This window comes from Maylandia zebra, linkage group LG22 (assembly GCF_041146795.1).
Source record: "Maylandia zebra isolate NMK-2024a linkage group LG22, Mzebra_GT3a, whole genome shotgun sequence".
Taxonomy (NCBI): Eukaryota; Metazoa; Chordata; class Actinopteri; order Cichliformes; family Cichlidae; genus Maylandia; species Maylandia zebra.
In genome coordinates, this window is record NC_135187.1 from 22445381 (window position 1) to 22456174 (window position 10794).

At 39.7% G+C, this 10794-nt stretch overlaps 1 protein-coding gene across 1 annotated transcript; it reads right to left on the reverse strand.

Annotated features, from left to right (window-relative positions):
* Positions 1 to 6999: 6999 nt before the first annotated feature.
* hoxa13a (homeobox A13a) lies at positions 7000 to 9440 on the reverse strand. The gene is made up of 2 exons (XM_004547845.2): positions 8662 to 9440; positions 7000 to 8116 (listed from the first exon to the last, which is right to left on the reverse strand). Exons 1-2 carry the CDS (start codon positions 9311 to 9313, stop codon positions 7869 to 7871), a joined length of 900 nt encoding a protein of 299 aa, XP_004547902.1. The 5' UTR covers positions 9314 to 9440; the 3' UTR covers positions 7000 to 7868.
* Between the last annotated feature and the right edge of the window lie 1354 nt (positions 9441 to 10794).

The following is a 10794-nucleotide window of genomic DNA, read 5'->3' on the forward strand; positions in this document are numbered from 1 at the left end:
TGACTCTAATGTGCTGTGAATGAGAGACCTGAGCTCGGATTAAGACCGCCGCGGCTGGTCTGCCCCCACTGCCCAATGTGCATATAGGGATTCGAGGGGCTCTTGATGGCACATGTGAAACATGACCTTGAAATATCATACATACTAATAATACTGTGCGAGAACCAACTAATACTAGAACCCAGCGATTGTGTCAAAAAGAAAAACGGAAAAAACCTGATATGAATCGTTCCAGACCCTTACAGGCAGTTTAATGTGGATAAATTGCAGGGACACAAACAACTCGAGTGTCTTTGCGGTCACACGCTCCGCCTCTCGGTCAATCCAGACAAATTCTAAGAGTTGTGCCGAAGCTTTTAAGCTGTAATTGAGGACAGGATGCCCAGGAAAACCAAAGCCAGCACTGCACAGACCTGGGTTTTTATAGCTGCTCTAGTATTCTTGTGCGCCTTTCCCCTCAAGCCAGACAGACACCACAAAATCGGTCAAGCGTGATAGGAAGTCACCACCTACACTGACTCAAAGTCAGCAGCTGGGGAATTTCAGCAACATAGAAACATGTGTCTGTACACAGCTAAGGTAAGAGTTCTCCTTTGAATAAATCGGTATTTCTCTAAGAAATGTCTAGAAATATTACAATTTTTGTTAATTTTAACAAAGACAGTGATCATAAAACAGTTGATAAAAGTGAGCTGAGAGCCAGATTTATGTCAAATGTGCTTTCGTTAAAGGAAGTCGTTCTGTGGATCCTCAGTCCGCCTTTCGTGTGTTGTTTTTGGTCAGAAAAAAAAACTGCCGTCTGGCGCTGCGTAAAAGCTCTCAAAGCCAAAGCTTTGTCTCTTCGGTCGACTTCAAGTTCGGGGAGAGAGGGGGTCCTTCACAAAGAGCAAAGGGCTCCATTTGCCCCGGATGGAGTTCCATTTAATTGCCTTTGCATCCACTCATGCCTTGAGTCGCAAGATTGCCTGATAACGTGAATTTATAATTGCAAGCAGCTAATAGTATGTCTGTTATTAGAGTTGTGGGCCCTAACCGTCTGCTGTGGTTTTTATCCAAATTATTAATAGAAGAGAAAACAACACACTCCTTGTGTGACTTCGTGCTCAAAGCGACCCCTTAGAGTTCAGCTTTGTCTTGTGCCTAGTATCCACAGTCAGCATCTAGCTGATAAGTTTTATGATAATAATAATAATAACAATAATAGTAATAATAAAGGGGGTTGGGGTATAAGACATAACCACGCGAGACTATTCAATAGATTTGACACCAAGACAGACAAATAAGTGACTTTACTCAAGGGCACTCGTTTTTATGACCTTAAAGTTTCCTTGTTGTGTTTTCTTTAACGCACACAGCACGCATAAACACACATTGGATTTGCTTTTTTAGAACAAACACGCAATTAAAGAAAATTGTGCATAAAATAGCAACACTTCAAAATAAGAGTCCTTGGTTTGGCATAGTGGCATAGTTTGGCATTGTTTTTCCGTTTTTTTCTTTTTTTGTAGTCAGGACGAAAATGCGACGTGTAGATTGCCCAATCCTTGTGCCATAAAACCTTGTCAGACAACAAGTAAACAATCAAGTGTGGGGAGGATCTGAAAGTACAGTTTAACGCCCTGTCAGGTAGGCCCTATAGGCCGTAAAGGGGGCTAAATAGGAGTATTCAATCTCCTGCAGTGAAACCTCCTGTAGTTTCAGTCTTCAAGGAAAAGAAAAAGCTCAGAGCTTTACTACAGGCTGTTTTTTGTTTTCATTCTGTGGCTGAGAAATAGGCCACCACACCTGCACCTCAGAGGATCTATTGACTAGATTCTTCATCTCAAAATCTTCCTTAGTCTAAACAAATACACAAACAGTCGACCAACACAAAAAGAACACAGGTGTTTGATTGTGCCTTTTAATGAGCGTGTTCCTATATTTTCAATAAAACACAATTTTACTAAACACTTTGCTTTATTGCGCATAAACCAGCCGGGAACTGCACTACCAAAATAGCCAACAGATTAGCCTAGAGTAGACTATTCATGGCTTCCTTTATTTCTGTTTCGCCAAAGCAGTTCTTCAAACTCCAAATTCGTCTGCTTGTGTGTCCTAAAAAATCGCACTACATTAATATATAAAGTGTTTTTGAACTTGAATTGTACATGGGCTTGCTCAGCCGCCACCATCTTACTGGGGGATTATAAAACCATCAGACTGAAACATGAAACAATCAGAGCTCGCACTTGGTTGCGTACAAACGAACGAGCTGGAATATATCAGCAAACGTGAACCCGATTAAGCGAACATCTGTTGATTTATCCACAGGTGACAGAAACGAGGGCGATGACAGAGAGGCCTGGCGGACCACACAAGGGCTCCAAGGCGAAACTGACCAACTCCACGGTCAACGGGAGCGCCTCCGGCTAGTCAGGGGAGAATCACAAGGCTGGATTAGCCTGCAGAGGGTGTCATGAGAAACAAGGCGCCAGGAGGAGCGGGACTGGACAAAAGGACATAAAGTGGTGTGGGGAATAAAAGAATATTTACAAAGAGGTCATTTGAAAGAATAACAAGGAATACGAGAAAGAACCAAGACGCGAGTAAAGCGAAATTAAAGGATTTCATCTTCATTAATAAAAATAAAACTCCTCACAAAGTACAAAATAGAATAATGAAATAGAAAATTCATTTTTTTTACATAAAAAGCGTTCGGCAAATAAACCCAGAAATTGTGAGTATTCTTAGAAGATCTTAGTTATTTTATTTCTTATAGGTAACCAGTTGGATTTCAGTCCTCTAATAAATAAAACTAGAAGCCTACATGCGCCAGATCTTTGGTTGAGTTCTAGTGTTTAGTTGCGATCTCCCACAACATGAAAAAAACGATCGCTTTGAAAGGACATTTGATAAAATTACACGACCATGCGACGTTTAGTTTTACTTAAACGAGGAGAGAGAAAAAAATCTGTTTGGGGTCTAAAAACAGGCGCAGTGTGCGTCAAATAACGCAAATCCCGACCTGCGTTTCTTTCTTTCTTTCTTACTAAAGAGTCACATTTTTACACCACATTAACCTTCAGTATTTTCCTTTTCTGTTGTATATTTTTTCAGCTTGCTCGGCGCTGAAATGATCTTCTCAAGATGTTGACATCTTGCGGACGCAACGCCGAGTTTCTTGCTTTTTTTCTTTTTTCTTTTTTCTTTTTTCTTTTTTTTCTTTTCTTTTCTTTCTTTTTTCTTTTGTTTAATTGCTGAATCTAAGCTCAAATAATAATGGGCGACTTCAAAAATTCTACTTTCGTTCACAAATATAAATGGCCCTCATGGTTACCAAATCATCGTGAAATAACGGATTATACTTTAAACTGTCAAGTGGATTTTAATTCTTTTTTTTTTCTTTACGTGGATTCACAAACAAATGTGAAACTCCCACAATTTGCTTCACTTATTATAAATGAATCTTCTAAATCAGGTAAGATGATTCAGTGAATTTGCTATTTATATAAGAGAAGGACAGCAGGTTCTAAAAAACAACAACAGATGTATTTCTTTCGTTTCCGTGGAGTCTTTTCGACTTGCCCACATAATAAGAATTCAAGTTATCACAGATCAACTGATCACACAATTGATTCGACATATTATGTATAATGATCTTTGTTATTGTTGACCACCATTTAAAATGAACAATTTTGTGCTGGGGGTGTTCGCAAACCTACAAACGAGTGGCTAGCTTTGACTGACGCATCCTTGCCGGTACATCCTTCTTAAATCTAGTCTGTATACCCTTCGTGAATGAAGACAGTACATTTTGGGGCATTTATACATGAAACCAAATGAGATGATCTGATATCCGGACAGGAAACCCGCTCTGTCTATAAAGACTGAGGCGCCGACTGGGGCATGGAGGAGGCTTTCATATAATCTCGGTCAAGTGCTTCTATTGGCCCGCTGTCACGGTCTTGGGTAAGCTTATGTCCGCTTGGGGTCTTTGTGCTGTATTACAAGATTATCTTCCAAAATCACGCTATCAAGCTTGAAAGCTGCACTGCAGGCTAAGTGAAGGTTGCAGGCCTGTCCTCCATTATGCTCAGAGACAGCGAAGGTCAATGTAAAGAGCAACGCAAAGAGCCGGCCCTGAATGCAGAGCTCATTCACGGCTGACAGCGCGTGGAGTGATGTTGTGCATCGTGTACAACACAGTTTCTACAATCTAAGCATGTCAAATTGTCCAGTGTTATTTCATAGGACGCATTTTTTATTTAAAGAAAACACTAACAGTGACTTTTGTCCATTGCTTGTTTTGTTTTTGTTTTATCATTACCTTCCACTGTGTAAATTAAAAGCTGATAGTAAAATAGAATCGCGTTGAAATTTCTGCGCTTTCAAAACTCATTCTCTAGTTTATTTGACATTCTACAACATGCTAATTGAAACCTTTTTATTCTCTAAAACAAGCTGTAATACACTCTTTATCCTTAGTGTGGCAGCAGAATTCAATTTTTGAACACAGTGCGGTCCAGCCTCCAGAGTTTTCTAGCCACGGTCCAATCAAAGATAGCTCTCGCGAGGAGAGAGGGGTAGGCGGAGCATTGTGCTTTGAGCTTTGGACTCTCACGTTGTTTCTCAGGCTGCAGGCGGGACTTTCGTGTTTGTTTTGGTTTTCACTAAGCCAATAGCAACACGCTCTACTTCCTCGTAGCCAATAAACTTACACTTAGGTAATGCCACAAGTAACTTCCGCTCCGCAGCTTTCCTGTGCGTGTTTTTCGGGAGCAGAGGCGCGTTCTGGAGTCAGACATCAAACTTTTCTCCACATCTATGTGCTTGTTTAACACGTGCGCGCCCCGCCGCGCCGACGTCAGAAAACGTGGCAGAGACGTAACATCACATTTCCTGCTCTCTGACTGCTGTCTCACATGGCTCTGGTGTTTGTCCTGATCAGCCAGCTGGGCATGTGCGTGATAGGAGCACAAGATATGGCACTACAGAGCATTTAAATACGGTTCATAGTCCGGCCCACTGTTGACTTACTTTATGCAACCCATAGCAAATGTTTGTTTTCATCCTACTAAGGTGGGTTTTTAACGCGCAAACGAAAGTAAATACCGTATGAATGGTAAATTAAACTCGCTGATCAAAATCTGTTCAAAGCCTAAGAACAGCAAACAAAAAAGGAACATAAAGTAGATATTAGACCTACACAAATAAGGCTGAAATTTTTAGTCAGACTAAGCGACTGGGGTTTTGGCTATAACCAAACAACAAAGAGGATATTGATTATGCTAATGAATAAACTATATAGTAAGTAAGTAAGTAAGTAAGTAAGTAAGTAAGTAAGTAAGTAATAATAATAATAATAATAATAATAATAATAATAATAATAATAAATTAACAACACTGTCCTCGTCATTAGGTGATAAAAACATGATAAGATGAAATAAGATGTTTAAATTAATAATAATTATCTATCTATATATATATATATATATATATATATATATATATATATATATATATATATATATATATATATATATATATATATATATATATATATATATATATATATAACAACATTTAAATATTTAATTTATTAATTAATTTATTATTTTTTATTAAACCTTAAGGTTAACCCAGTGGCTATAGCGATGTCTGCGATTTCACGACTGGCAACTATCTGGTAATGCGATTAGTACGCAACTCTACGTAGTCTCTCAAGAAAGTATTTAAGGATAACAATTTAACAGACAGACACAATGTACACGATAACATTTACACCATACCTAGAAATTCTGACCTTTTTAATTCACATTTTATTTAGGAAAATAAATCTAAGCACACATTAAATGTGTTATTTATTTCCATGTTTTTATTTTTCATTGTTTTGAAATGAAACAGTTCCGTGCGAAACAGTGCTGTCGGGAAGACACCAAACACGTAACCCTCTGAATAAACTCTGCAATCCAGTCGTTGGGTATAGGTCGAAATTTCTAAGGCATTCTCTTAGACCTTTTAAAGGGAGTTTCAATGTAAGCCTACTTAAAACAACAAAGCATAATCAAACAGATACGGGGATTCTCATAAGTGTTCACTGTTTTTTTGTTCTCTCACATTTTCAACAAAGACCAACGAAGGTGAATACTTTGCCAAAAGAAACTTTCTGATTCATCAATCCGGAAAATATTTGGGCTTTTTGCAAATTATATAAATATTAATATACATTTTTGTTTGCTTTGATTTTAGTTTAAAAAAACACACAATCTCGGCGCTCTTTCACAAACGCTTAACTTTGACTTTAACACACAGAAAAAAACTTTAATATTAAATCAATAGCTTCCAGTGTGCAGTGAGTCCGTGTGAGCACTTCGGACATATCGCAAAGTTTAATATGTCTTCAATAAAAAGTAAATTGTGGTTCCACTTGTTCCTCCTGCGTATGTTTATTCTCCCGCGTGGTCAAAGTCAAGGCTAAAACACTAGGGCTACTGACTAAGTTCATTATTATTATTATTATTATTATTATTATTATTATTATTATTATTATTATTATTATTATTATTATTATTATTATTATTCAGGCCTCTAAGCTTTGAATGGGATGTCCTGACCACTACAGTATTTTCCACAGTCGTCACTAGATGGCGATGTAAGCTTATATTTCAGCACAGACCAGCCTCAACTGATTTATTTCCTCTAATCCCACAGCCAAACGGGAGTCTACAGCACAGTTCAAATATTTGACTTTCTAAATATAATTTGTACATAGCATTTCTGGATAAAGTTCACCTCAAACCCAGCAAAGCCACTACGAGATAGTATAACTGTAAAAGCTGGCTGTGCGTCTCTACAGCAAATCTGCGGGCCTTCATCGTATTTTAAATTCCTATTTCGTAAAAAAGGAAAATTCGCCTTTTTTTTGTTCTTAAGTAAGGTAAATACGTTTAAAGGAAAAATAATGTTTATATTAAATTGAGCTATAATCACTCAAATAAACTCAAAGGATACAAACTTAGATAAAATTCAACCAAGTCCATATTTTATTGGGACGGACTTTAACGCCGACATATTGGGACTCACACACAACCTGGATATCACGCCGGAATTTACTTTTACACTTATTAACAAACACAAGAATACGCACACACATTATAAAAGCTATGATTGACATGAACACACATCAGTCATATCATATGACGATTATCTAAGCATGATAATAAGAATTGCACCATGGACTGAATATGCATGAGAGCACGGATTCATATGATAAAACTATACTTCATACAAGTTAAACATGTGGGTAGGTTTTTTTTAAAAAAAAGAAGAAGAAGAAGAAGAAGCCGGGATTGATTAATATTTAACATCCCACAAGGTCCAAATTTGTCACACCGTCACTTCCTGTGAATCTTCCATTTATCACTCTCGTTAAAAAGTTGTAGTCTAGATAAAGGTGTAGCTCGGTGGCGCACACACCTGAGGTCACTTTGAGAGTGAGCATGCCAAAAGAAAATAATAATAATATTAACAAGAAGAAGAAGAAGTCACGCCTACTGCAGCTATACATTTTCTCCTTTCTCCCACTTGAGTCTCTGAACAATATTTAACAACAAGTAGCAGGAAGAGGTGGGTCCGGAAAGTTTGTCTGGGGAGCTCCGGGAAAACATTTGCCTACATACATATGAATCATAATCGGTCATGAAGGAGCTGCTTGCCCTAATCCGTGTGTGTGTGTGTGTGTGTGTGTGTGTGTGTGTGTGTGTGTGTGTGTGTGTGTGTGTGTGTGTGTGTGTGTGTGTGTGTGTGTGTTTTAATTTCCCATAGATTTTGTCCGTCATCTAAAAATCAAAAAATGTGTAAAAAGAAAAAAGAGAAAAAAGAAAAAGAAACTAGCTGATAGTTTTCAGCTTGTTGACGATTTTCTTCTCCTTTACGCGTCTGTTTTGAAACCATATCGTGACCTGTCGCTCGGACAGGTTGGTCTGAGCGGATATCCTCCTCCTTTTGTCCTTTGTGATAAATTTATTGGCGGCGTACTCGCGCTCGAGTTCCTTCAGTTGCACCTTGGTGTATGGCACGCGCTTCTTTCTTCCACGTCGATAAGACCCGGAGTCTCCCCCGGCGTGAGACACTGCGTCTGAGAAGGAAAAAAAATACAGAGAGAGAGAGACAAAAGAACATGTGATAATCTGCCTCTAAACTTACTCTCAGAATAAAATTTCCCTCCCACGAAAAAAAAAGAAAAAAAGAAAATGTAAATAGTTGAGTGACACACTTTCAACCTTTTTTTTAAATAAAATAAAATATTTCATGATGTTTGAGGTTATTGATGAAAATGAGAAATCCTCAAACCAACTGGACAGGCTTGACTCTTTAATGATAAGTGATTGATAAAACAATAGAAAAATGTATTTGTGTAATTTTCTCAAAGGAAAACGCAACTTAGCGCATTTTAAAGCGTCCTCATATTAATCTAGTCGTTTTAACGCCCTTTGCTGTATTGTCGCTTACATTTGTTTTGTCATACATTTGAGATGTTCTTCCCACAGTGAGGGAGATTTTATCAACACGCCATGTACTACTGCACCATACATACTGGATTTGCTGTGTGTACTATCGGACTTAAATTGTCAAAAAGCTGCTTCCTGTAAAGGATGGATTCTGTGTAAGGCACATGCCTACCTGGTATGGAGGATTTCCACATGTGTCCGGGCTGAGGCTGCTCCTTGGCGCAGTAGACCTGGCTGTTCCAGCCGTTGGAAGCGAGAGTCCACGGTTGGTAGCTCTCCATAGGCAGAAGAGACTCGTGTCTGGCCTCTGAAGACGCGCTGATAGTTGGCACTACTGGGACGTCCAGGTAACTGGGGACAGGTTGGTACGGGCCAGAGGGATACGTTGGATAAAAAGCAAATTCCTTTGCCCGGGAGGCGAAATCGTCGCCTGAGGCGGACGTGTCCATGTATTTCTCCCCATACGCGGAGGGGGGCTGCGCTCCACACGACTTTATGCTGCTGTGATGCGACATTCTGCACGGGTAACCGAAGTACCCGTACGGCAGGGACGCGCTGGACGAATTCTGAGCTGCAGAGCAGGGGCTGCACTGTTTCACAGGCTCGCCCATCCCGGAGGTATGCACGTCGCTGGACGAGTACGCCGTGCTTGGTGCCAGGGATGCGGGGTGCGCCATCAGATTCCTGCACTGGTTCGCAGCAAAGTTTCCACCAGCAAAACCCTCCATGTTCTTGCTCACTTCATCGGAACCGCCGCCGTTGTCGTAGAGGAACATCACCGACGGGTCGACCCAGCGAGGACGGAGGAGCAGTGACGTTGTCATAGCACGGCATCCAACATTGAAGCTTATGGCTCTTTTTTAAAAAGCCCTCAGACTGAAAAAAGGGAGATACTGCTTCCCGGAGAGTAAAGCCACTCTGACGCGCACAAGAGCGCAGATGTGGCGCTGTTATTGGTCCAGATGTGGTCACGTGACCGGGCTATGCAAAGAGGACGGTAAACATCAGCAGATAATTAAATGGAGAAAAATGCGGCGAAGGGAAGGTGACTGCACCTATCGAGGGGTTTGACTTTTGTCATATTTGATTTAACCAGCATGGATGATGTGCATTAATTTCAAAACAGAACGTAAGGTACAATTTACATGAATCTGTGCTTACGCTCATTTAGGTTTCATGCATCCAAATGATAGAATTTCGTCATTTTGAGAGGAGAAATGCTTATTTTCACATATAATATGCAAACAAGAGTCGATTATTTAAAGGTATGCAACAATTTTTTTTTTAAAAAGAAAGAAAACCGTTGTGACCCAGGCAGTTACATATGACTCATATGCAACGCTTTTAGCCTTTACGCATGCATACTGACCTGCCTTTGTTTGCCTCGCTGTACAAATTCTAATATTATAACACTCTTTACAACAGAACCTTCTTAGTGTAAAAATAAAGTCTGATATATCTGTGCATTGCACCGCTATACACGGAATTAAACAGGGTACTTCTGTCTCCCGCTGATACGCCTCTGTTTGCGCTTTATCCGATAGGACGTGTAAGATGAAAAAAAAAGTTTGATCCTAGTAACTTGGAGGTATTGAAATAACACATATATAATATATATAAACACGTATAATGAGGCGCATGCGTGTAGTTCTGAAAAGGAGACAGGGTTCACTTGTGTATTTCGATAGCAGTTTAAAAAAAGAGAAAAGAGGACATGAGAGATAATCTCGTGTTGTGGGGGATTATTTTATACACTTGACTTCAGACATGTTTACAGTATGCAAAATCAGAAATCAGAAAAGCTCTCGACATGGTGTGCGTGCGTGTTTTTGCATAGGACGTAAACGCGGTTGGAGGCCAAGGTCAAGTTGAATGTTGCTGTCTAGCCATCCAGTCCCTCGGCCTATTCAGGCTTTGAAGAGACCGTCTGAGCTCTTGAAAAGAGCGGAAGAGGGGTGAGAATTCCTGTCCCAATGAACGCTATTGGAGGACATTAACTTTTACTGTCATTTTGTTATCTCCCCTGTTTACTCTTGCGAACTAGTTCGAACCCGCTCCTTCTTCTACTTCTTCTTCTGGGTGGCACGTAGGCCTATACCTTTGAATCCCAGCGTTGGAAATGTAAAAAGGATAGGGCTGGGGTTTTGTTTTATTATTCTTTTCGGGGTGTTTCTTTCTCTCTTTTTTTCTTCTTCTTTTGGTAGACATGTGTGAAAAAGAAAACGTGTGTGTGTGTGTGTGTGTGTGTGTGTGTGTGTGTGTGTGTGTGTGTGTGTGTGTGTGTGTGTGTGTGTGTGTGTGTGTG

Excerpts from the sequence above, each read along its gene's own strand:
- hoxa13a (XM_004547845.2), bottom strand. The coding sequence starts at position 9,313 with ATGACAACGTCACTGCTCCTCCGTCCTCGCTGGGTCGACCCGTCGGTG. Across the intron at positions 8,117-8,661 it reads GTGGAAATCCTCCATACCAG|ACGCAGTGTCTCACGCCGGG; the intron begins GTAGGCATGTGC and ends TTTCCTTCTCAG.